This window comes from Notechis scutatus, chromosome Z (assembly GCF_049901735.1).
Source record: "Notechis scutatus isolate UNSWTSFEM ecotype Mainland chromosome Z, rNotScu1.2, whole genome shotgun sequence".
Taxonomy (NCBI): domain Eukaryota; kingdom Metazoa; phylum Chordata; class Lepidosauria; order Squamata; family Elapidae; genus Notechis; species Notechis scutatus.
Window position 1 is genome coordinate 99,033,956 of NC_142025.1, and position 26,635 is coordinate 99,060,590.

A 26,635-nucleotide genomic window follows, 5' to 3' on the forward strand; every position below is an offset into this window, starting at 1 on the left:
ATTTGAAATCTACTCTCAAAGCCTAGGCACCAGTTGGAGGACACAGGAAAGCTTCCCTGTTCACACCAAATAAATGGTACCTCTCATCCATGTAAAGCAGTTCAATATCACTTCGCACTGTGAGATGAACACCATATAAATTTGACGACTAAATAAAAAATACAGTCATTATTGGACACAATATTCATAATGTTATTTTTAATTATTTTCCCCTTTTCTACGCATAGTAATCACAGAATACAAATCAAAAAGGTTGGTAAACTATTAAAGAATTTGCTATCTATCATATACATTGGTTTTACTCAGCACAATATTAATTTCAGATTCTCTAGTGACAGTAAAAATGAAGTGGTCCATTGCAAACATGTAAAAATATACATCAACAAAAACAAAATAAAATAAAATAAGCAAGAAAAAACAAAACAAAAAACAGCACCAGTAATCAGACGTAGAGGAAGACAGGAATCTTACAGAATTATGTACAACAATCGTCTTCTGCTAAGTTTTGTGTTCCCTTCATACATTTGGAGTTCACGGGTTTTCTAAGGAAAAGTGCTAACCACGTCCACATTTTTTACTTCATAAACCATTTCTTTCAAATTACAAGAGGATCAAAAAGAGAAATTTTAAACAAGAAAATTTACAAATACTTAGACTATATGTATACCCACATAAAAACAAAACAGTTACCTAGATTTGATTCTAAAGAGACATTTAATAGGTAGATTTCTTTTTTTTGTTGTACAAAAACAAAATAAGAGAGAAATGTTAATATAGGTAGTTTCCCAAGTGTCAAGAAGCAGAAGAAAGAATCCTTTCAGTTTGCTTAGATGTTTGTTTCTTGTTTCAATGTACAGTCTGTTATGTTAATTTTTACATTTTCCTCTAAATTTGTGTAACAGTGCGGTCAGATTACTTTCTTTTCCTTTTTCTTTTCCCTCCCTTTCCATTCAGTTCCATTCTCTTTTCCATTTCTACTTTCATCCTTTCTTTTTCTTTCATTCTTCTTCATCTTCTTCAGCCTCTGGTTTTTCCTGGCTATTTGAGCCTGGCCCTGCAGGTTTGTTTTCTTTTTTCCACTTCATTCGTCTGTTCTGGAACCAGATTTTGATCTGTCTTTCTGTAAGACATAAAGCATGGGCTATCTCAATGCGTCGCCTTCTGGTCAAGTAACGGTTGTAATGGAATTCCTTCTCCAGTTCCAGGGTCTGGTACCTGGTATAAGTCTGGCGGCCTCTCTTTCTGTCAGTTCCTGCAAAATAATAAAACAGAATTTTACAAGCTTATTTTGGTTTTTCACTTCTTTATGTGCATCTATGTGTGTTTTACAAGCAGGCATATTCACAATATACATAGATTTAAAACTATCTAGTTTTAATAACATATTTTTCCTTATATAAAATCTGTATGTATTTTGTATTTTGGCACCATTAAAACAAATTAAAAGAAAAGTATATGATATTGCATACTTTGAATGAATCTTTCAGCTTCTTTAGGCATTAATGTACTATTCAGTTCTATAATTTCAAATAAACGTTGTACTTATTAGGTGCACAACTTAATGATACTTACTGATTCTTATTTGGAGGCATATCAGGTTGAGTTTAAGACAAGGATTGAATTAATCTGGGACAATTTAATGGTGATGCAAATTTTGTTCAGGGAGATTCAATGCATTATTTTTTTAAATGTCAAGATTACTATCACTACCAATAAAGATCAATAAAAATTCTTGTTGAGAAATGCAAGCATGGATAAAAAGCTCTATAAAAAGCTTGCTACTTATTTTTTCATAAGATGTATGATAAGAGTTAAATCATGCAACAAGAATCGAGGTAGATGTAATTACAAGGAAGCTCCTTCCCTGCAGAGATTTCCACATCTGGTAAACTTCTTTAAGTCAGTGAAGGTTAATGTTAGGGTAACGTTACTTCCTTCCTTTTCTAGGTTGTGTTTTATTTTATTCTACCACTTCCCCTGAGGGGGAAAAATGGTATTTGGATTTTTTCATTCGGAATTTCGGAAGCTGCTGGGCTCAGTTAGTCGGTATGGGAATTCCTCAAAGCAAGCGTCCTGTCTTTGACCACAACTATTTTACTCCGGCATCCAAAGAATCTGGATTCAAACCAGAAATCAATTCTGCAGTCATTTCTTGATGGCCTGATACAACTAACAAGGCTTTTGAGTAAATGGATTTTATCAGTGGTTCTTGCCAGAGTTAAAAGACCCCCACTTTACCTCTCTGAAATGTGTTGATTAACTTACTGTTTAACTTATTGTTTAGCAAAAAAAAAAAAAAGGGGGGGAGAGGTCCTTGTGTAGGTCTTTGGCTCTGTAAAAAGAGCAATAAAGCAGGATATAAAGAGGGGGGAAAATAAGCTGTCTGTGGAATGTGAGTTGTAAACTGCTGAACGGAAGGCTGTAATGGCCAGTCTTGCTTTGGCGGTGGAATCTCCCAATTCCAGGCAAGGCGCAAGGAAATGCAGGAGATGGGGGAAAGGGATGGGGGGGGGAGATAAGAGACAGAAGAAATAAACCCCAGTTTTCATTGCATTTGTCCAAATGGGGAAAGAAGCAATAAAGGTGGGGGGTCCTGCCTTGCGCCCTGCTTGTCTTCCGTCCTTCAATATTGTCTTCCAACAGCAAAGCATAAAGAAGAATTTTCCCTGCTATCAGAAGCTGCTGCTTATTGCCGGTTACTATAAAGTGGAGGAGAAAAAGAAAGTTATTTTGAATTACCTCTTCTCCAACCCCACCCCACAACACTAAAACTGGGCTTTGACTTGCAGTCTCTAAACCAAACCGTGGTTTAAGGATTACCTAATAAGAAAGAAAAGTTGAATCTATTAGGTTAGCCCCTGAAATTACTGAAGCTACTATGCCTTCGTGTTCATTACACACACACACACAGCCTTTGTTTTCACCTCATCCCCTTTGGTCTCCTTTTGGATAGAGACCTAGCTTGAATTTTTGTCTCAGCCCCACTTTCCACTCCAGAGATATCAAATCATTACACGGGGGCATATAATACTTTAAAATTGAACTTTTACCAGGACATTCCCCAGTCAGGTGCCTCCACAAGCCTGGGACTACAGATTATATTGTCGCTGACTATGATGCTAGGTGTAGTCAACACATCCAAGGGGTACTGAAGCGAGGAAAGCTGCACTGGAATATCACTAGAAAATCGGCAGATTTCAAAATAGTCATGGGCGAAAGAATTGCCAAAGAGGGAGCCCTTCCTATTCCTACAGACATCAATTTAGTTTTCTGCCTATTGATCTGTGGACAACCTCAGACTGTTCCCTCTCACACTGAAATGACCACTTTCACCAACAGTCTAGTTGTAGAAGAATGTGGGAAATTGGCTGCTTGCAATGTTCTTGTTATCTCTAGCCTTAGTATTTGGGTCCACCAAAAGTCTAATCAATTTTCCTACATTCAATTATTGGGGAGAGGGTTTTCTTCCAATGGTTGATTCATGCCTTCGTCCACCTGTTAGTTCTTAAGAAACATAAGCGTGAAAAGGCAATATTAAGAGTCACATCACCTTTTATATTGGGTCCTACATATGATTAATCAGAGGTAAATACTAGTTATTTCCCAGATATGAGTGCATAGGATTGTAACTTGAACATAATTTTCCTTCCACTTCAAGCTTGAAGTGTTCTGTGCTCCTTAGAAATCTGCCTCTGTTGGTTTTAATAAATGTGCTTGTTCTACTGGGATCCTGTAACAGTAATTGTATAATGGAGTTGATTTGTGGGAGTAAGAAAGGGAATCACCAATCCCACCAAGCATGGAAGAGAAACCTGGCTCTCAAGAGGAGCACAGAGCTATTACTGAATGTGATAATGGTGCTATAACGGGTTAAGGACAGTTGAGCTTAGAAAGCCAAGTGATGGAAGCGGCCTTTCTTCCCTCTGGGTTTTGCAAGGTGCCTTAGAGTTTAACTTACACTGCCTTCCCTAATAACAGTACAACACCAGGTAGAAGGCAGAGAAAAGTAGGCAGATAAGACTGTTGGTACTTAATACAGACGACACACAATTGGGAAAGAGGGTATTAGGTGTAATACACTGGTTGAGCTTGTTACACCTATCTGTTCTGCTCTTACAGAGTCCTTTGGTTCCACAAGTCTCTTATGTACCATTCCTGTTCCAAAACCTGACACACGCACATATTTTAATTAGATAAGGGTGGGGGGAATGATCTGACCCTCTTTCCAATTTCCAGAATCTGGTGAGTCTGAAGTGCATCTGCAATTGCACATCCTAGGGAGAGGAGAGGAAGGGCATAGACATAGGGGGAAGGGGTTTATGATGAAATGGCCCTTTTGAAAACAAAACAAGTCCCACCAGGATGTGTGCGTATGTATGTGTGTTCCTCCCACCCACCCCACCCCGTCTTTTTAAAAATATTTCTAAGGTGAAATCGAACGGCTATGCAATCAACAAGAATCAATTTCTAGAGCAGAATCTGAGAGAAACTTCTGAGTTTATGTGTTTGCAACCCCTAAGGGTAGGAGGAAGGGAACGGAAGGAAAGTGAAACAAGACCGACTTTTTTTTAATAGGCTGTCTCTTTCTTCTTCTCTTCCACCCTCCCTCTAATAGTACAGCACGGTTTTCCGAAGACACCCTGTCTTCGACATACAGGAAGCCAGAAACAGAAACAACAGAAGAAATAAAAATTTAACCATTTGTTTAAGGGTTACTTTTACAGGGGATCACGGCGAGAGAAGGAGGAGGGGTGGGAAAGATTCCTTTGGAGGCAAACGTCATAAAAGGAGTTCAGCACCATCTTTTCCTCCCCCACCCGCAATATTACCTCTTCCTCCCCCCTCCCGCGGCCGCTGATCCTGGTTTCTCCCCGAAGCTTTCCCGCCACCTCCACCATTCTCCCAAAGGATCTCACCTGTGCTTCGCATCCAAGGATATATTCGCAAGTTGTTTTCGTGCCGCAAGTCCGTGTCCCTCTGGTCGCTTTTGTTACAGTTGGGTTTGGACGCGTCTCCCGGACACATCATGGAGAGGTTTTGCTCAAAGGGGGAACAGTGCATGTTGAAGGAGCTGGTGTCCAGACCGTAGCCGCTGGAATACATGCCGGGGGGCTGTGGGTGCATACCTCCCCCGCTAGGGTAGAGACCAGGCATGGAAGCAGCGAAAGAGGCCGTGGAACTGGAGCCATAGCCGGTGCGCTGGGCATTGGAAGCGAATGCGCAAGAAGTTTGCTCGGGAAATACTCCGGAGGGGAAAACCGAATTTGCGGCCTGATATTTAGAAAATAAAGCATTCGCATAATACAATGAACTCATAATCTGGCCGGGTGATTTGTAGGCCGGGACGTTTTAGTGTCGGTTTTACGAGGTACCGTGATATATTACGGAATTAGACTCCAGATTTACACCAAAAAGGACCCCCTTTTTCCTCCCTTGGCCACGTGACTCTAATCCACGTGATCCGAATAGCACCAATCCGTTCCGACCTTCCTCCAACTCTCCCTCCCCCCCCAACTGAAACTGTACACCCCCCCGCAGCCCCCCTGTAATATGGAAAAGGAGAAAAACACTATGTATGGAGCAGTGGCCGGAATTTATACAATACGATGCATTATTGATGATTGGATAGATACTGAATCTCCCGAGCTAGAAGCGGGAAGGAGGGAAATCACAACGCGCGCGGAGTCCGTCACCCGCCGTTTGTACCCGTTCTCAAGTGAAGCTAGCAGGGGGAGAGATAGATGCAGGAGGGAGGCGGCGTGGCAAAGAAAATAAGAAAGATTTGCAGTGGGTAGTCGGGGCCAAGCTAGGGCAAGAAGAGAAGAAGAAATAAAAGGGAACTGCCGCGAAACCAAGGGTGAGAAGTGAGATAAAGTGGAGAAACGGACCCACTTGGCCGATCCAAGCAAGAAAGGCAGCCTTAGGGATTACCCAGGAAAATTTATACCCGTCAGTTTGATTTTGTGTTCCCTGCCTCTTTGAAGTTCCTCTCGAATGGATATACACATACAGATGCAATTCTCTCCTTTCTACCCCTGTTCTCCCTCCTGCTTAGTACCCAAGAGAAAAAACGCGGGCTTGAGAGAGTCAGAAAGCGAAGAGAGATGCCCGCCCTAACTCGCGGTCTCGGGGCGGGTTTTTTATAAGCCGACATTCCGCTGGCATCTGCCGCTGCTCCCCATCCCCCACCCCCCCGCGAAGATACAGCCTCTGATCCGCACCAACATCGCCCATCCGAGCACTTTGCTACTTGCTATTTCAGTTGCTACCTCCCCGTCCCTCCCCCGCTCCAGTAGCTCCCTTTCTGAATGCCATTCAATTCTATATGTAATTTATTCCACTGCCACAGGCGTTGAGCCTCGGAGCTCGCTTTGCTTTTTTCTGGTGGCGGAAGGGGAGCGGGGGCGGGGGGCGCGAAGGAAAGATTACAACAGATCTCTATTTAAGCGTGTCAGCTCTTCTGCTGGACTCAATTATAAGGAGAAGGAAAATGTGACCAGCTGGTTACTTTGCTTTTTTTTTTTTTTGGTGGGGAAGCAAGGAACGCTTCCAAGAAAAGAAAAGAAAATTGGGGGGCGTGGGGGGGGGAGAAGAGACAGAGAAAAGAGAGATTAAAAGGCGGACTTTTCACTGAAACTTATCAAAATCCTCTGTGACAAGAATAAAACTGGCCTTGTGAAGACTGGCGGAGGTTCTCTTTTCAAGGTTAACTTGCCCCCTCCCCCCACAAAAGTGGGGAGGAATATGGAGGGGCATGTAAGGTCCTAATGGGAGAGGTGGGGAGTACCAAAGGTGACAAGCTTTCAGACTATAGTGGGGGGTGGGAGGCTAACTCTCCTGTTAGGAGCATCAAGGCTGGAATTCAGCAGTGACAAAATAAAGGCACATGCAGACATAATTAGCATAACTTTTCTGAAACTAAAAATATTTAGCCAGCCCCCTAACCTGAAGTCAGGATAAGCTTGAGACTTCTTTTCAAAGGAAAAGAAATCTGCATTCTCTCTCTCTCTCTCTGCCTGCCTTCCTTTCTCCCAAACCTCCACCAAAATTTCAGGTACATTTCCCCCCTGAAAGCCATGTGTTTCTTCCGTGTCTCCTAGAAGGCTTTCCTGAATGGCAGTAGCTGTTATGGATGTGTGCTTATTTTCCCAACCCTTCTCTTCTAGGTGGAGGAAGTGTTAAGTAGACTGAAGAAAGAACAATGTCATAGGGAAATTGTGGCTTGCAAACTTTATTAACTCCTTTCTTCTGCCGTTTCCAGCTTCAACAATAGAACAAGGTGAAGAGAGAACAACAAAATATAGCATTAGTTTCCCCACCCCCAATAAAGTAATTCACGTATACAGTATACATTCTCTTTTTTTTTTTTTCACAGTAAACCTAGGGGGGAGGGGACCAAAAAAAAAAAAAAAAAACAGAAGGAAAAACACTTTTTACAACTTCTTCCACTGTGTGCATGCCAACTAAATGGGAAAGGCAAGAGAGAAAACGAGAAACACAGTTTTTATTTTTATTTTGTTTTCCTTTTTCTTTCTTTTTTAAAAGATAAAAACACTTAAAAAGACGAACAGATAAATAAAACAAAATGGGAATCCAAAAGGTAAGAGGGTCTGTGACAGTCAAAAATGAGGACAACTACAGCATAAATAGGCAGTTTCATGTTGTTGGGTATATTTTCAGAGCTACCTGCAGAAGGGAAGTTTAACCACAACACGAGAAAAATGCAAAAAGAGACAAGGAATGAGAGGGACAGAGAGAGGGAGGGAGAGGAGGGAGAGAGAAAGAGAGAGACAGGTGTTTTTCAGAGGAGGGATGAGAAAAAAGAAAAATAGGAGTAAGGAAGAAAGTCTTCAAAAGTGCAATGCTGTGTATATTTTGTACATCATTTCCATAGCACTGGTCTCAAATAAGAAGAGGGGAAGAGAAGGAGGGAAGGTGGAGAAAAAAGAGAGAGGGAGGGAGGGAAATTTTTCACAGCCATGGTTAACAGAAGCTATTGCATTACACTATTACTAATTCTTAACTGGCCAGAAGATGAAAAATAACAAACAACAAGGCTAAAAGGACCCCAGGATGTCTCGGTTTTTTTTTTTTAAATATATAGTTCATTGTATGTATCAAAGGACAACCAGAAGAAGAAGACGCTCACAGCTATATTGTTTTACAGCACTAAAAGGCGAGGTTCCCCTCCCCAAGCACTATTTATCCTCCCCTCGTCGAAACCACCGCTCACATTAACTGGAATTAATGGAAGGGAGGGAGCGGCTTTCTGAGGCTTGCCTGTCCAGTCTTCCAGCGCCTACTTTTTGTCCCCCGTCTGTGCTTCTCCGCCCTCTTCCACCTCCTGAGCCCTTTCCATTTTCTGTTTCTCCAATTCTTCTTGCTCACATTTGCTGCTGGGGAACTTATCTTTGTTATTCTCCTTTTTCCACTTCATCCTCCTGTTTTGAAACCAGATTTTCACTTGCCTTTCGGTCAGTCCCAGGGCGTGCGAGACTTCAATTCTCCGCTTGCGGGTCAGGTAAGGATTAAAAAGGAACTCTTTCTCCAGCTCCAGGGTCTGGTAGCGACTGTAGGTTTGCCGGCCTCTCCTCCGTCCAGCGGCTGCTGGGGTGCGGGGAAAGAAAAAAGGAGGTTGAGAAGACACAGCCGCCAGGTTAGGGGACAGAGGGGGAGAGAGCGCGAAAGGCGCGCGCGCGCGCGCGCGCTCACACTCACACACACACACGGACACACGGACACACAGAGAGAGAGAGAGACACACACAAAGGCAGCGGCGGAACTGCCCTTCTTGTACGGTACAAAGGGGAGGTTAATTACACAGCTATGGATGGAGAGAGGCGCAGACGAAGAGGTCCACAGATGCTCTCTCCTCCAACCTCACCCGGGTTCTTGGGTAGCTCACCTCGCTCTCTCCTTTCCTCCCATCTCTGTCATTTTCTTAGGAAAATTATTCCCTTCCCGACATCCCAGGTTTCTGGCAAGAAAGCCCTCCCCAGCCCTTAAAACAGCCGCCGCCGCCGCCTGCCCCCCTCGCATCTCCAGAGATTTAAAAGATAATAACCAAAGCGGCGAGAGAAGGGAGGGAGGAGGCGGAGGACGCCGAGGAGAGACACAAAAAGGGGGTCTCGGAGGTTGTAAAAGTACCATAAACTTTAGGGGAAGCTTCTCCGATTGAAAGAAGGAGGGGAGAGAAATCCAGTTCTCTCCATTCAAGAGAAAAGGTTCCTTTCAGGGTAATTAAGCGATAAAGCAATTCAGAGGTGCAAAAGTTTACCCTCATAAAACAGTACAAAGTAACCAAGGGTTGAGGTAGGGGGGAAGGAGGGAGGGGATGAAAGATAGTGGAAGAGGTGGGGGAAAAAAGGAAGGCGAAATTGCTTTATGGGTTCAGGAAATGCCTTCTCGGCGGCTGGACGCCTGGCTCTTCCTGGGATGTCTCCTCACCTTGCGGTCTCATCCAGGGGAAGAGTTGTGTGGGAGACGGGCTCTGCTCCGAATTGTCCGCGTCCTCTCCCAGGCCGGTGGAGGCTAGTTTGCAATCCGGATACTGCACCAGGTCGGATTCCTGAGCGCTGAAGAGGCTTTGTCTTTGCAACGGGTCATAGCCGTAGAAGTTGCTGGGATCTCCGTGGCAGGCTACAGCGCAGGGATTCTGTTGGTAAGGGGAGCTGGAGAGAGAGGACGCCCCGTGGTAGAAGTCCTGGATCTGGGTGGGGTGCTGGAAAGTGCCCCCCGTGCTCGGCCCGTACACCACCGTCGGTCTCCCTCCGAGTTCCTGGGCGAACCCACAATCGTAGAAGTTGGGGCGCAGGGAGTCCCCAGTTTTGTACTTGGAGAAGAGGGAGTTGACAAAATAGGAGCTCATGGTCATATAAATAACTTATTTTAAATAGGTTTAAGATCTAGGTACCAGGGTTAGGGGAGATGAAAAGCCACAGGATGTTAGAAGATAACGAAGAAACGCCAACCCACGAGCCTTTGTGATTTCCAGGAATATATACGGATATGCATAGATTTTTTAAAAAATCCTGAGGATGGAGTCAGAACTCTTTTTCTATGAACATGGTATCGGATTCCGCTTTTTAAAATTGCTGCTGTTGTTGTTTGTGACTGTTGTTATTATTATTCCTCTCTGTATGTGTGTCTCTCTTTCTCTCTCTTCTCCTTTTTCTTCTTTTTTTCCACCTTCTTCTTTAACCCCCCCTTAAAATATATATGTATATATATCGGCACTTAAAAAAAGTTCTCGCTTTACATTTCCAAGGCGAGGTGCCAGTTCATAAACAGTTTTCCGTGATTTACTTCGGAGCAAATGAGTTTGTTCATATTTCGCAGTGTCTTTTCTGGATCATTTGCATCTATTACGGAACCCTCATCCTATTGGTTTCCACATACTCCACACGGACTCTGAACAGCCTGCGAGCAGGAAGGAGAGTGAGTGGGAGACAGAGAAGGAAAGAGAGAGAGAGAGAGAGGGAGAGAGAGAGAGAGAGAGAGAGAAAGGCGCAGAGAGCGCGAGGGAGAGAGGGAGGGGGTGGGTGGGGTAAATATAGAGATTAAATATGCTAAACTATCTACGTTAATGAGATATCTCTCGCCTGGCGACAAATCATCTACCTAAGCCCACCCAAAAGATTGATATTTGGGGAGGGTTGAAAAATTAAAGAGAGGCTTTGCTCCCATCGTTAATTTTCATTTTTTTATTATTTTTTTTATTTTATTTTAACGAGGCAGTTTTAGCCCTTTGGAAAATGTCAGAGTTGCTTTGGAAAACTGTAAAAAGAGGCCGGATTTAATTACTATCCCCTTTTTTCTAAAAGCCTCCTATAAATGTAATTGGTATTTTAATACCAAGTTATCAAATCCTATGGCATCCTATAGCCTCAACATATTTTAAAACAAACGAGATAGTCAGATTTAACATTTTAATGATCAATTTCCTTATTATTGATAAAGGCTTAAGCATCAGTGCCAAAAGAAAGAAATGGTCCATTTGTAACAGCCTCCTCCCCAAAAAAGATAGGGCCTTACACTGTTTAACAAACTATACTGCACACACACAAAAAATAAAGCTAAGTAAAAAGATGTGGAGACCCACAAACACAGGCATACACACAGAAAAGAGTCAAACAAATAAATATTTTAAAAAACAAAACAAAACCACACACTCTCTAAGATGTTCTTGCTGGTTATATTGCACTACATAAAAAGCTGTTAGAGGGTTTTTATGAGTCCTTTTCTCCACAGCTATAAAAACCCAGGTTTCGATTGGCACCTAAACACCATTATTGCAAGATGTTGGGGTGTCAATACTGAATTAAAATGATTATAGTTTTTCATATATAACATTGACTTTTCAGCTCCCTGATATCACCCCCTCCTACCACACTCTCCTGTTATGTCTTCCCCCCACACACACCCCGTCCTCTTCTTCTGTTCCAGCAGAGAGGAAGCTATCTCCCACCTCCCCTTAGCTCCCAACCATCACAGTTGTGGGTCTTAACTGAGCTTTCACATGAGCCATCCTCAGAAGTAGCCCCCCAGCCCACCCCAAAGCCTAGTTCAAGCCACAAGGTGCTTTGCTTTTAACTGAGAAGGATGCTGGAGAAGGAGGGAAAAGGCGGGGAGTGGGTGACAAGAGTGAGACTATAGGAGGAAGGTGGAGTTTTTCCTATTTCCCTGACATCGCTTTAACTTGCTTTCAGCTTTTGCTAACTCAACAATCTCACCACCACCATATGACCACCGGAAAGTAAATTCTAGTAGTCCTTTAGCTCTATCAGCAATTATTTTGTTGGAGCTTTCTGTGTCATCTCTGCTCCAAAAGATGCCAGTCTTAATCCTCCAAATATAAAGTTTCCCTACTGTATAAGCTTGTTTCTCCAGGCACTTCTTCACACCCCGACATAGAGGTATGTCATTTCTGCATTATTTGAAATTACAGATTTTTGTGCACCCTGATCACACTTTTTGGACTGGGAATCTTGAAAAGGGCCCAACACTCCAGCCGTGTGCCTTTCCGCCATCATACAGTTATATTTGATTAACATCTGAAAAATGAATCCGAATAATTCCAATCCAAAGCAGAAGAGCTCTCTCAAAAGAAACCATTTCAAAGTCCTGTACAACTTTTAATCAAAATCCTGAGATATATCTTTTTTTGGGGGGAGGGAGAAAATAATTCATATTACGGTAGGTGTTCAGCTGAGAGGGATAGAGGAGGAAAGAAACAAAACAGAATGAGGAGGCTTCAAAATTATTTTTTAAATGTAAGAACAAGTCTGTTTCACTTGTTTAGAGGCTATTTTTTCTCCGACCCTTCTCCCCTCTCTAAAATATAATAATTCCTTGAAATACTTGAAATGAATGCTTTAAAATAGAGCTTTTATTTCTATATTTTCTTTTCCTGACCATTGAATGGAAGAAATGCTTTTTTTAAAAAAAAAAAAAGTTTGATAAATAACATAAGGGGCCAGCTTTTTCCTTCTCCAATATTTTCTCAGATTTATAGGACAACCTTTGGGATCTTTACTGAGAACTTAGCCCCAGTATTTCCTTAACAACTAAGCCACAAACTTTCTAACATTTACCTATGAAATGCAGTCCTACATCCTTGAATATAATAAGGGTTATCTATGAATAAAGATTGCTTCATAAGCTTTCTCAAAAATGATTCCCCACAACTAGTATTTATTTACAACCAGTCCTCAAATATTTAGAATTTGCTGGCATTAAAAAAAAAATCTACCTGGCTGACATCTCCCGGAAGGCATTTGTTAATCTGCAAATGCTTACTACCAGTCTTGTGCTTTTGTGTGTGTGCGTATGTGTGTGTGTGTGTGTGTGTGCTCATGGGGGTTGAGGGGGAAATGAAAGAGAGGGGAGAGAAAGAGGAACCAGAACCAAGATAAGATAGCTGAGTTATCCTGGAAGTTAGCATTTTAACCAAAGTGCGGGGCAATTTAGTGTTTGATATCCTATGAAAAATCGTCATCAGCATTAAATCATTGGGATACTGTACTTGGGGCCTCTGATGAAAGGCAAATGTTTCTATTATAGGGGATAGGGGAGAGGGGGAAAATAACCACTAGAGAAAGTGAGAATATAATTTACAAATACCCAGCGGAGGAAAGATTTATTAGAAAATCTTCCCCCAAAATACATCACTTGGTAAATTGTAAGTTCTCATTGTTTTATAGCTCCATGAGTGGATTAAAAAAAAGAAGGTTTTTTTTTCTATTAATTAGCACAAAGTACATCTGGTTAAAAGATTGCAGCTTTTATGTATTTTAGAGTTGCTGAACACTGCCAGGAATTGCAGTAGAAAGGGGAGGATGGGACTTTCTATTTTCTTCTTTACTGACTACCCACATCTAATCTCTCTTTTTCCCCCCTTTGAAGTTCAGTTTTGTAATGTAGAAAATCTGCTGGGTGTTGTTTAATCAGTTTATGAAATCTTGACTGTTTCTGACATTTTGTTATCTTTTTGTACATTTTTCTTTATAAAACATCTTTATTAAAATGGGTTCTGATTTTAGTTTTTAATCTCTTTTTTTACTTCTTATTGGTCTCTTTTACTCATAGGGTTCCTTTGTGGGCTGACAATGTTTTTGAATGGGACATTGGAAAATACTTGTTTTATCTACACACAGAGAAACATGCATATAGAGATGTGTGCACAAGCACACATGTATACTTTTACCTACGCACAGATCTATACCCTTTTTTTAAAAAAGAGAGAGAGGATGGTGTTGGAGTTACTTGGTCCTAATTATATTTTTAAAGAATTACATTACAGGTAAATTTGTCTTTGATTCACTACTTTTACACACACACACACACACTTTTTTTTTTAAAAAAAAAGAGAGATGTTGGTTTAGGAGTTACTTGGCCCTAATTGTATTTTGAAAGAACCAGGTAAATTTGTCTTTAATTCACTCAGAAGATCACTGTCCTTTTCTAATGTAACTAAGCATAGACACAACATATTCTGGAATTTGTGTTGCCAGAGAATTCCTTCACATTCTTCAAAAGCTGAACAAGTACACTAGAGAATAAACAGTTCGACAACATTGCAAATATTTAAGGATATTTATGATGATTCTCATAAAATTGCCATACTATATAACGGTCTATAATGATTCCCATCAAAGTATGCCGAAATCTCTATGGACTGGACAATGCATGACATCTCCTAGAATTTGTGACCCATCTTCCCTCTCTAGCTAAATAAATTCTACATTTTGAAAGTAGCGGTATAAATATCAAATCCTTCTGACATCACAAAACAAGTAGAGAGGCCAAAGAACATTGCTCTGATTGTGGCGTTTATGCGGTTAAAGAACTATTTGCTTACAACCACACGCAGAGAGGGGGAAGCAGAAGCACGCACACACAAACACACGTTTAATCATACTCTGGGTAACAAGTTCAGCATTAAATTGTTCCCACAAAGCTCTGTTAAGACAAATGGAGTTGCGGAGAAACAATTATACAAACTCCCCTTTTTTGGCTCGAGGTATGTGCAGGCAATCTTCTCGCGGCCTTTGTGTGACAAGTTTTCATTCTTCCTTCTTTGCTCGCCTTCCAATGGACCGAGTATTTATATCTGCTAAGAAGAAACGCTCCAGAAAGATCGCCATGATTAGTCCTATATTTTATGCTTGGGGATTTATTCACAATGGTTTCGAGCAACAATTCCGTTTATTGTTCGTAATGATATCAAGGTGTTGTAGACTCGAGAGAGAAAGACACTGCGGTCCGATTATTTCTATCATGGAGTGATAGCACCATCTAACGACCATTCGAAGTAAGACACCCGTAAAAATAATAGATGGTAATAAGCAAAGGTGGGTTAGGCAGATTGGTTGTGATGCTTTTATGGATCCCATCTTTTCTTTCCCATTGTGTACATTTTAAGCGATTTTACTTATGATAAATCATGGAGGAGTATATAAGATTTCTTCTATGACTGTAAGTGGAAAGTGACCACTGTCTCCTCAGAATTCCTGCTTAGTTTTACTGCTTTGCTTTTCATCCGGTCCGTTTTCAGGGCAATAAAAGACAAGAGACGGGGATTCTGCTTTTGAAAAACCACCATTGTTTCAAAGCCCGAGACTAAACAATTGAACTATTCTGCTCTGGAAGGGAAAGCCTGGGTTGTAAATAGCTTTAAAAGAGGGCAGAAAAAGCATTTTAAAACCAGACGTCTGGCCAGGACTTGGAGTGTGTGTCTACATTTGCTGGTGGTGGTGATAGGATGTTGGGGTGGGGGGGGGGAGGAAGGGGGATGTTGCTGAGAGTTTATGATCCAGGATGCTGGCAACTTGAAAGTGATAAGAAATGACCAACAAAGGCTGAAGCAATCCAGAACACAGGGTTTTCACAGAACCCACAAGATTTGGATAAATTAAGAAACGCTTTCTTTCTGCCCCATCCCCCTTCCCTTTCATTTTTCTCCTCTTTTTAAACGTTTCTTATTTCTCTGCTTCTCCTCCTCCTGCTCTTCCCCCACCGTAGAAAGACATTCTGGTAATTTAGGAGCTTCTGAAAGTTTCCTACTCTTGTTTGCTTTACAGTTGCTTAGTTCCTTAACCTTCAGAAATTTATACCCTATAAAGTTTTATGGCGGTCATATTCTTTTATTGCAGCCTACCGCGCGCAGAATTTTCTTCTCTTTTATGACAAGCTACTCTCCTACTTCTACTCCAGTAATATCCAGCATCTAGCAATCATTTTCATTCTCCTTTTGGAATATATATATATTTGTTTGTTTGTTTGTGTGTGTGTGTGTGTACATACACGCATGCATATCTGTGATAATGAAGATAATGTGCTTGTTTTTTCATTACCTTTCAAGAAGTTGTACAATTATGTGGATTTTGGATATAAACAAAAATGGGAACAACTATGCATGATTTTCTTTTGAGTAGGGAATAAAGATATTCAGGTGACTTTGGCAAAATCTAAAATATTATTCTTTTAATCTGAAATACCTTTTGGTTAAAATTACAAGACAGTTACTGGACATTGGAAATTTTTTAGTTGGTCTTCCTTCTTTCCTTCCTTCCTTCTCTGAAGCTGAAGAATTCTGGATCTTCACCCTTCCATCTCTGTGGAAAACAACCTTCAGTGTCTACACCTCTTTCCTGTAACAGGTAAACATCACATTCATTCACACATATTCTCTCATTCATTCATGGGTCCTTTATGTGTTCTTTTTTTTTCTGGCCGAAAAGTAACAAGAAAGACTCTTTTAACTCTTTTAAATTGAAAGACAGAGAATTGTTTTATTTCTGTTTTGCTGAAGAGATTCAGAGATGGAGCCGACTTCACACAGAAAGAAATAAAAATACACTGAGAATGAGCTTTTTCTAAGGACAGAATCTCCAACAAACCAAATCAAACCTTAAAATATCTTTATAATACACGCTAAAGAGCCACTAAAGAAAAACAAACACAAGTGCAAATATTTCTGCAGTTTTAGAAGAAGCAATATAACACAATGAGATATAGGTCAGGGTCCCCTTTAAATCGATTTTTATTCTGTGGGATTAAACAACTGTGGAAAATACATTTTGACCTTATAGAACTGAAGAAACAATATTTTTTCAACATTTTTCCTCTACAGAGAGACTTTTTTTTCTAATGAAATCAACTAGTTTCTCTTATTAATCCATGCATTACCAAAAATGCAGCTTTCAAAACATCTCTTGTCTTCGCTAATAAGGTCTAGGAACGCATCTATGACTAAAATCAGTTAATACGCTAATACATGTGTGGAGAATGTTTTTCTTTACAAAATGTTTATATTAATTTTGAGAGGATTTCAGAGCAGTTTTTCTGCAATGCTCAGGGTGTCTGGTCGGCTTTGAGAACTATTGGAGGCAAATAAATGCCGTGGATAAACCACCAAACCACCCCAAATCCTCCCACATCCTAGCTGGTGAGATAGACTCTCTAATGCTGGCAGTCCTACATTTAAAAAGCAAACAATATCTCCAGCTTTCTTTTTATTAGAAGTTAAACAGATAAATGCAGAAGCTCAGACTTTTTCCTTTAAAACCCAATATAAAATTGGTTTTGAAAACGGTACGAAGTTAGCAGAATTTAAGCCTCGGGTATGGTTTATATTTTTTCCCCACAGCAACAATTTGTTTGTTTTGTAGAGGATTCGCCCAACAATCCTTCTTTCCTGATCCAAGACAACTTGCTTAGGATGTGGGCACTTCAAATTTTTGTTTCCTCCTCCCCCAGCCCCAGGAAGCAATTTTTCAAAAACCCATTAAAATATTTTTTTAAAAACCTGCTGGAATAAAACATTTATTTGCTTGCCATTTCAGAAAATCCTTCAAACCAGGCAATACTATTTGCAGTGTAAAGTTAAAATCTGCCTATCAAATTTTGAAAGAATGACGGCAGACAAAAACAATGGTAGAAAAATTCTGTACATCACTCTATGAAATTAGATTTTTCTTCTGGGACTCCTGTCTACAAAGAGAAAGAGCCTTACATTTGGACAAGTATTTCCCCTCCCTTTCCCCCTTCCTCATCCCTGTTATGTTATGAAAATTTCTCACCGAGTAATGGTGTTAAATCTAAAAAGTGGGAGTGCATAATAGCAGTGAAAATCAGTTTAGAAACCTGGAGCCTTGTCTGGTTCTGCAACTGTTTAAAAGCTTAAAATGGTTTAAGACCCATTTCACATTCTTATAAGCCACAGAAAACAAGAGAAGGCTTCACAAGAGTACATTAAGGAACAGTTCTCCCTACAAAAGCAACAGAAGAGCCTTCCCACATCATATAAGCATCTTGCATTAAAGTAACTTACGTACCCCCCTTCCTGAACTCCCCTCTATCCAAGCCCTCCAAAAGGTGGGGTTGCACTCACTTCAATAATCATAAAGGAAACAAAATCCCAGGTCTGATTATTTAAAAGTGAAAAATGGGGCTACTAAAGACTTATCTAATGGGACTGTTTTTCTCTTGGTAAACAAAGGAGATATAAAAAGTATTTAAAATCAAAGAAAGCAATTTATATCTCAAAAACAATCAACCACCTTTTTGGATCACTCCATGTTTGTGTTCAAATAAATGTAATGTGATACAAGACAAGGAAAGGGGGTGGATCCCACAATATTCAAGTATTAAAACTTCTCTGTGAAACTGGATAAGTGACTCAGAGACCTTCTATCACACTTGGTATTTGAGTGCTCTTCTGAATAATTCTTGTCCTTAATAAATTATATATATACCAAAAGCAAAGAGCCCCCTACTTTTACAAATTTAAGTATATAGGTTTTTGTTTTCTGACCCTCCTTATCTCCTTAAAAATGTTTTAGTGGACAAGCATGGGCAAACTGGAAAGTTCTCCAATGCCTTCTCCAAAGACAAGGGAAGGAATAACCAACCCTGGGAGTGCATCTTCCCCAGATGCTGATGAAAGTTTGTTCTGGGCATTACTTGGGGCAATGTTCTGACTAACCTATTTTTTTCTTTCTAAAAGCTGCTCAACACGCAGGCTAAGGGAGGAAAGAGGAATGAATGCCTTCTGAATGCAAGCCCTCAAAAAGTTCATATTTTATAAATGGTTTCCCTGGAGTTTTCTTCCTTGTGTTCCATGAATAGAGGGGAGATCTTATCTACCTTAAGAAAAAGAATGTGATATGGAGGTTGAATTGGGGTCACTTGGGCATCTGTACAGTTGTTGATTCTGGATCAATCCAGTTCCAGCCTGGGAATGCGGGGTGCATGCCCTTAGCTGATGGCAGGTTTAAGGTCAGCCTTCTTTTCCTTTCCTTTTCCTTGGCTTAATCAATAGCATTCAAAGCAACCCGCATGCAATGACTACCTTTCTAATGCTTTGCATTACAACTCTCCCCATTCTCATTTATTCTGGCAAGGAGGGGAGGATTAGAAGCTCACACTGTTTGGAAGGCTTCAGGTTTGGGAAGGTCTAACAAACAAAAGGAAGTAGCTGTGCTTACAGACTATTGCCTGCCAACAATTACCTTTCAGTGCATAGCATGCCCCAACCCATCTTATTGTCCCTTGCTGGAGTGATCAGTAAATATATTTAAAAAGTGGGGGGAATGTCAAATGAAAACAAGCATGTGTGTAGTCTTCTGAACCTTTGCCTGCCAAGCAGGAAGTCTCTTTCTAGCTTGCTTGCTTTTATTGTCATCTCAAACATAGCTGAGAAGGAAGTCACTGACCATCAAAAATCATCTAAGTTTGAGAGGGATGAAAATTGGGGTAGAACAGAGAAAGGGGGAAAAAGAAGAAGAAGAAAGTTTCACTCTTTTCCCTGCTCCTTATTCATTTTCTTCATTTTCATCCTGCGATTCTGAAACCAGATTTTGACTTGTCTTTCACTCAGATTCAGAAGCCTGGCCACTTCGTGTCTACGGTCCCTGGTGAGGTACATGTTGAACAGAAATTCTTTCTCCAGTTCCAGGGTCTGGTACTTTGTATAGGGGCATCTTTTCTTCCTGGAGGAACGAGCATGCAACCAGTTGGCTGCTGGATTACCTGAAAAAAAAAAAAAAACACACCCAAAAAACAGAGTCACTCTGGAATTTACACCAAATCCTCCAAGGTTCTTAAAATCTCTTTGGGCCAACTTTTGAATTATTTGAAGACAAACATGTACAGTGGAGACCTACCAAATCTTACCTATAATATAATGTTGGAAAAATAGATGTGCAAAATATATCTGCTGTATATCAAAATAGTCATGTTTGACATGCAAATAGCAAACAAGACTTTAGAAAGGAAAGGGGAACAAGGGAAATCAAAGTGAGTAATTTGTTTAAGGAGATGGTAGAATATATTTATTTACAATATTGACATAAAATAGAAATTCCTTCCTTTCATTTCTTTCTTTTTTTTTTCCTTTTTCTTTTTGTGCTACAAGGGAGAAACAAATTGCCTGTCTGTTGTCTAGAACACCCGTGTTTTCATCATGAACCTCCTAATCCAGCAAAGTAGGGTACCAAATGGAGAAGGGTGGTATCCTCTCTTGAAAACCACAACATCTCCCCAGCAGCGCCATATAGTGCCTTCTACTCATGGATATTATTTTAGCCCAAGCAGAGTTTCAGAAGTAACAGTCCTGAATTGGAGAATTCATGAGACCTTTAAATGAGGGGCAGAGAAGAAGAAACACTGTGGCTAGAAGCCAAGTCAATAAAACGCCAGAGGTGAGTAAACAGAAACAGGACTATAGAAGGTCTGATGCGGCCACCTCTTCACCAAGGCAAAACAAAACAAAACAAAAAGGCAGCTGGATGTGAGTGTGCGTCTGCATGTGTTGTGCTGTTCATGTAAAGACAAGCTACCCTAACCCATTAGTAACTGGGTTCTTTCATACAGAGGGAATTATGCTACCAAGGGAAAGGACCGGGGGTGCTTCCGCAGAAAAGTCAGCTCTTGCCTGGTTTCTTGGCCTCCTGCTGAAATTAAAAGCAGCCTTGCAAGTCTGAATTCTTGTTGGATGGCAGGAGGGGGGATATGGACGCCATTTCTCCATGGATAAAATGAAATCCATTCTCTCTCTCTCTCTCTCTCCCCCCTCCCTCTCTCTCACACACCACACACACACACAAACATGGCTTAGTTTCCACTCTCTTCCTAACCCTAGCAACTACTTCCTTCACAGAAGTGGCTGGCTCTAATAAGCAAAAAATTAAATATTGAAGAGAGGCATTGCTGTTAATAATTAATACTGCTACCTATCTTTAATGGCAGTCTCCACAATGGTCCCCTTTTTAGGGATATGAATGTGTGTGTAATTTCTTGGCATTTCGTGGAAACATGAGGTCTGGAACAGGAAAATAAATTTATTTTTCATTTCACACAATTCCCCAAACAGGAAACAAAAGACAACAAAACAAAACAAGAGAAGGAAGGAAGAAGAGAGAGGGGGAGTGGATGTGTGGAGAAGAGGGGGGAGGGGGTTTAGCAGGCTATTTTTAACCCCAAAATGCACATTTATAAATACAGACAAAAAAAAAACGTACATGCACACACAAAGACAGGGTGTGTATTAGACTCAAGGTAATGCTTTTCTGTCAATAAAGAAGTTTAGGAATAAGACGAATTGCACAGAGGTGAAAGTACAGCTTCTGTCTGGGGAAAATGGGGTCCTTATCTCCTTTTGCTTTCCCCCCATCTTTGCCTTCTCTGCACTTTCATTCCACAGAACTTGGTGCTGGACACCGGTGGATAGTCTGGATAATCGCTAGGAAGTAAGCCCTTTCTCTCTCTCTTTCCATTCTGGGGCTGGTGAGAAGGTGAGGAAGGGGGGGGCAGACAAGCTTTTCTCTTCCATCTTCCCATTCTTTTCAAATGTTTCCTTCCTTCTGATCTGGATTTTCTGCCAATTCTGCAACACAAATCTTTCTTTCCTCCTCCCTTCCACTCCCAAGGGCAGGAGTTGTTCATGAAATACGATCAAGAGCAAGACACTGGCATAATGTACTGGTTTGGTTTTAATTTTAAGAAAAATTCAAATAAAAAAAAAACCACCGCTATCATAATCACCATCATTGGCGCCCCCTTTCCTTCAAAAATGAAATGAAATAAATAAACTTCTTGGAAAGTCATCTTGTGAATGAAATAACCTACATCCTGGTTTGAAACTATCAGGGAATTCACACATATACTGAAGTCAACTCTTTTATTGGAAACATCCTCAGCATTGGGCAAAGGGCAAGGAAAAAGCCGACTTGCCTTGCATTGTAAGTAAAAAAGAGAGAGAGAAAAAAAGAATTAGAATTAAATTTTGTCGCATTTCCCTTCCTGACCCACCCTATCTTACCCCCAGTTTTTTTCACAATATTTTCCCTCAAAGGTGTCTATGTTTGGGGGAAGGGAGGGATAATAGTGATGAAATTGCAGAAACATGATTAAGCTTAAGAGTTCTATATTTCTCTTTGTAAATTTGAAACAAAGAAACACCACCACCCCCAGTAAAGCTTGCTTCTTTTATTTATTTATTCTTTTGGGGGTGGGGGACAAGGGAAGGCATTGGCTCTGAAATATTCATACCCACACGGAATGTACATTTCATACCCAAATAATAATAAACAAGGAAGAAGACAGCGCACGCTAGCAGGGATCGAGGTCCTCCAAGGTAAATAAGGACACTTGGAAAATTGAATCTCCCTTCTTCGTTCTCAGTGGGATCCCTTTTTCCACACTATTTTCATTCTTCGCGTCTATTCCTCGTTCAGTCTCCCTCCAAACATGCACGCGGACACACATACACACACTGAGGCTCATTCAATACTCCTTCAATCTTTTGTCGTTGTCCTCCCCCACCGCCAATTTTTATACATACAACCCGAAGCCCGCGAAGCAACTGTCCCTTCTTCAAGCCACCGGCTGCAAGTAAAGTCGAATCGCGCGTCCCTTCCACCCTCACCTTCCAATTTCCATGCTTATATCACTTCCAACAATACACTAAGCCGAGAAACCACCCACTCCAGAACCCCCAGCCCTAGATTAACAGCAGTGGCTTAGATGGGGGAAGGGGGAAGAATTCTCTTTTAAAATCTTTTTTTTTTAAAGCTTCCCCTGCCCATTGTGCCTTTTATGACACCCCCACTTAGGTTTTTATGATGTTTACTTCCTCACTTTTTATAACTTACTTTGATCTGGCCTGCTTTTGTCCTCGCTTCCTTCACAAACTTTATTGTCCTCGAAGCTGGGCCTTTGACTGGAAGCGATCCCTTCCCTTCCAGCAGAAGGGTCTAAGTGGTACTCCTGTGTCCCCTGTTTACGGATCTCCCCGGGGTGTCCCAGCAGCGGTTCTGTTTTAACTGGTCCCTGCCCGGCTGCTATGTTTTCTGTTCTGGGCACTGGGTCCAGCCAGCTTCGTAGATACCTGCTCTCTGAGGTAGGGATGTTTTGATGCTGGAGGTAGGGATGGTAGACCGAAGGAAGGGTAGCAGCAGTGTGTGGCGGCAGAGGCGTCCAGGAAGCGCTGAAAACGGAGGATTTGGGCTGGAAACTACAGGAGGGGAACTCGAGGTGTTCAGTGTGGGTAGTTTGCCTGGAGTTTGAATACTGCCCGGAAGAGAATTTAGCGGCGGGAGAGTCTTCGTTGTCATGGCTTATAATGGAGTCGACATAGTAATTGCTAAGAGTTCCAGAAATTGACATTCTTGGACATCCTACGAGCACCACGGTTCAATGAAGGGGAAAGCAAACCAGCGAGCGAGCGAACAAGCAATAAAAAAATAAGGAGTAGATCTCTAGTTAAGCTGCTGTACGGATATTAGAGTATATGGGTGGGGGAGGGGGAGCTGTTCGGGAGAAAAAAACAACAAAAAAAAAACACCAAACCAGGCGACACTCTCGCTTAACCCCCTTTCCTCCTCCAGCATCAACTTCCCAGCCAAGAAAAAGTACAGTCGGGACTGCCGGGTTGGGAGCTTCCAGCAAAATGATTGGTCAAACTTTTTTCGTGAGGCTGATAAAGCGTCAGGGCAGGCGTAAATCAATCCTGGCGGAGCGGGGCGGGCGGGCGGGTGTGTGTGTGTGTGTGTGCGCGCCCGGGCTGTCAGCCGCCCTCTGCATTCCATATCAAGGATGGATTGCGTTCTGTCGAGGCGATGTTGCAAAACGTCGGGGGTTCAGAAAGCGAAACGTACAGTGCAAACGGGGATGGGAGGGGGGCCTCTCTGGGCTGGGGGTGGATGGATGCTGCAGCGATGTCGATGTGGGAGGGGGGGGATCGATTCTCTCCCCCGAAACATGAAAGAGAAATGCTGAGTTTTGTCCTCTCTTTGCCTTCCTTAAGGCTCTTCTGGGGATTTCTCACTTTCCCCCATCCCGCCCCCGCCCCCCACTGCCAAATGTATAGGCGGCCATTCTGGACGCCTTCACGAGCCTTCGATATGTCAAGGCTACTTATCTCAGTCGGGAAAATGCAATATGAATTGGGCTTTCTTTTCTCTAAAGTTTTCCAGAAGAGGGCGGGGGATGAACCGGGTTACAAGTCCAAGGCGTACGGATGCACGTACGCGAGAGATGCTTTCCACATGGTGGTGGTTGTTATCACAATCATTACTATTGTCGTTGAAAGCTAGGTTGTAGATGGCGAGTAACCTATTGCAAAAGCTTTTCACTCCGGAAGATTTTCCCTGTGTCTCCCCTCCGTTCAACATTAACTGGCAAGGATTTGTATATATATAATCCCTCCACGATTATATATTAAACATTGTCACGCGTGTGCATTATGTATGCCGGTGTCGATGTACACGCGCGTGACCTGATGATGCCTGAATGAAATCTATAGCTCGTAGTAAAACAGTAGCTTATATGGTAAACATATAATTATAAAAAAAGGTCTACGCAGGGATACATATATTCACACTCACGTATTTATCGTTCCCGTATATTTTTATGTATGTGTATCTACATGCAGAATCACTGAGTTATATGTTGCTTTGATAGACAAGGTTTTAAACAGGCAGAGCGTGAACTACGGGGGGAATGCCGGTTCCGGACTGCAATAGCCCCGTTTGTTTGGAAAGCAGTGGAGGGGCGGAGGCGGCTTGGTGGAGAGGAGACGGATTTGCACTGCTGAATCTCCCCTCCCCTCTCTCCTTCTTCCCCGCCATATACACGCACTTTAATTTTACTACCCTTGTAAAATGTCCAATTCGGTACCGCTTCCTTTTCTTTCCTCACAGAAGGCGTTAGACCTGAGACGGTTAAATAGTTGAATAAAACTTACATTAGCTTTCTTTGATTTTTATAGCCTTGAATTTACTGCCTGTGGAAAGGGAGGGTATTGGGGCGGGGGGCGGGGGGGGGGGATAGAGAAGCCAGGGATGGGAGAGATGTCTTGAACCTTACAGACCCCTCTTTTTGCCCTCCTGCTGTTCAACCTTCTTAATGCTGCAGAATGAATCCAACACAAGCTAGATCCTTATGGATTTCCATTACTAAATCTCGTTCAGTGCCTTTGCTTCCGAAGAGTTCTCCCGTTCAGGTCAGCGGCTGTGGAGGATAGATTGACAGCACAGGTCCTAAAACATATAATTGCAAGTTTATGTTCTCTTTTCATTGCTGTTTAGTGTCATTTACTTCTAAGTAAATATTTTTCGTTATATCAGCATTGATTTATTATACCAATGCGCTCCGGCTTAACTGCCTTGCCAAGCTAGCTGTCGGTCTCGTCAAGCATCGCAACAATGCCTGATCGTAAATTCCTCTTCCGTAACCTGGTAGATCCCGTTTTCTTTCCAACGGAGCAGGAAGTGTTGGGATGGGTGGGGATGCTCTGTGTCGCCCCCCCTCCCACATACACAAGATTTCACTCTTCTAAAAGTAAAAGCAACAAGAAAAGAAAAAGAGAGATCTTTAAGCTTTCAGCAAACACCTTTAAAATGGTGCAAATATTCATTCAATAGGAATGCAGAAAAAGGGATTGTATTCTGTGACTTTGGAAGTAAAAGCTCCCTTTTCTAAGCCCTGGCTTTGACCGAGTAATTGGTCTCGCTGGGGCTTTGGAGAATTCCATTAGTTCTTCTAGAAGAGGTCCTTCTGGCAATGAAGAGACTAAGTCCAATAACAACTATGGCAGACTATATGATGAAGCATCCTTTCACTCAAATATATTTTCTTCTTACAGAGTGGAAGTGGCTATTGTGAAGATATGGAGCAGGATAATGTGTGTAAATGTGGGGTTTGCAAAGACCACAGTTGGGTTGGTAGATAGTAAAGTAGACCAGAACTGGGTTGAGAAATATATCAATGGCCAGGAAATTGGAAGATAGATGTGTGCATAGATAGACTGAGGCATTCAAAGGAAGAAAAGAAATAACCTTTCTTTCTGGCAGAAATTAAAATATATTAATTAAAAGAAATCACAGAGGGCCGCTGCAGTACAGTGCTAAGAATAATCAGAGTAGGAGATCCTTAGAAATCCTGGGACCTTTGAAAATAAAGAAAGAAAGAAGTTGGGGAGGATGAAACAGGAATTAGAGGTCATCTGAACTAGTGGGAAAGCTGATCCATTCAAATGCTGTAGTAAGTGATTTCTTTTTGGAGTAATATATATAACAGCACATGGAAAACCAGCCTGCACCCCGTTCTTATCCAACTTATGCTCTTCATTTGTGGTTCAAAGGAAGGCAGAGGTGGATAGTTGGAAGAGCGAAGACACTTTATGTTTGAACCTCAGGCACATATATTTTGCACTAAGCAGGTTAATTGAAATTTTTTTCAAGTAAATCTTTAAAAGGACTGCAACTGAGATCATGTCCAGTCAAATGTAAATTATTTTTTACCTAATAGTTTAAATAGTCAAATTCAGCTAGGTCTTCCTTCTCTCCCTGCAATCAATGGATTTAATAATAATAAAAACCTGGGCACTTCTCACTGAGTTTAGCGGGGATCTTTAAGGATTGAAATTCTGAAGAGTGATTAGGTATTGATGTGGATAGAACCCTTCAAAATGAAACCTGACAGCCAGTATCTGAAAATGATACTTTAGCATTTGAGATGGATTTCTGTTCTGTAGTTAATATGCAGAATAATCCAATTCAGCTTGGTTTGGGCTAATTAAGTTGGTTCTTTAAGTTTCTTCTAGTCTCAAGGAACCATCACTGTCTATTGT

At 41.5% G+C, this 26,635-nt stretch overlaps 3 protein-coding genes across 5 annotated transcripts; all 3 read right to left on the reverse strand.

Moving 5' to 3' along the window:
• Positions 1-209: 209 nt before the first annotated feature.
• Positions 210-5,458, reverse strand: HOXB7 (homeobox B7). Its single transcript, XM_026669748.2, has 2 exons — positions 4,917-5,458; positions 210-1,252 (listed from the first exon to the last, which is right to left on the reverse strand). The coding sequence occupies exons 1-2, from the start codon at positions 5,314-5,316 to the stop codon at positions 999-1,001; spliced, it is 654 nt and encodes a 217-aa protein (XP_026525533.1). The 5' UTR covers positions 5,317-5,458; the 3' UTR covers positions 210-998.
• Positions 5,459-8,299: 2,841 nt separating this feature from the next.
• HOXB8 (homeobox B8) lies at positions 8,300-9,874 on the reverse strand. Of its 2 annotated transcripts, none has more exons than XM_026669746.1 (2): positions 9,448-9,874; positions 8,300-8,607 (listed from the first exon to the last, which is right to left on the reverse strand). In XM_026669746.1, the coding sequence occupies exons 1-2, from the start codon at positions 9,872-9,874 to the stop codon at positions 8,300-8,302; spliced, it is 735 nt and encodes a 244-aa protein (XP_026525531.1). The 2 variants fall into 2 exon arrangements, with proteins under 2 accessions (XP_026525531.1, XP_026525532.1); XM_026669747.1 differs by having other exon boundaries at positions 8,300-8,604; positions 9,448-9,868.
• Positions 9,875-19,297: 9,423 nt separating this feature from the next.
• On the reverse strand, positions 19,298-23,169 carry HOXB9 (homeobox B9). 2 transcript variants are annotated; one of them, XM_087945033.1, is made up of 3 exons: positions 22,656-23,169; positions 21,278-21,285; positions 19,298-19,642 (listed from the first exon to the last, which is right to left on the reverse strand). In XM_087945033.1, the coding sequence occupies exons 1-3, from the start codon at positions 23,167-23,169 to the stop codon at positions 19,298-19,300; spliced, it is 867 nt and encodes a 288-aa protein (XP_087801159.1). The 2 variants fall into 2 exon arrangements, with proteins under 2 accessions (XP_087801159.1, XP_026525530.1); XM_026669745.1 differs by lacking the exon at positions 21,278-21,285 and having other exon boundaries at positions 19,298-19,533.
• Between the last annotated feature and the right edge of the window lie 3,466 nt (positions 23,170-26,635).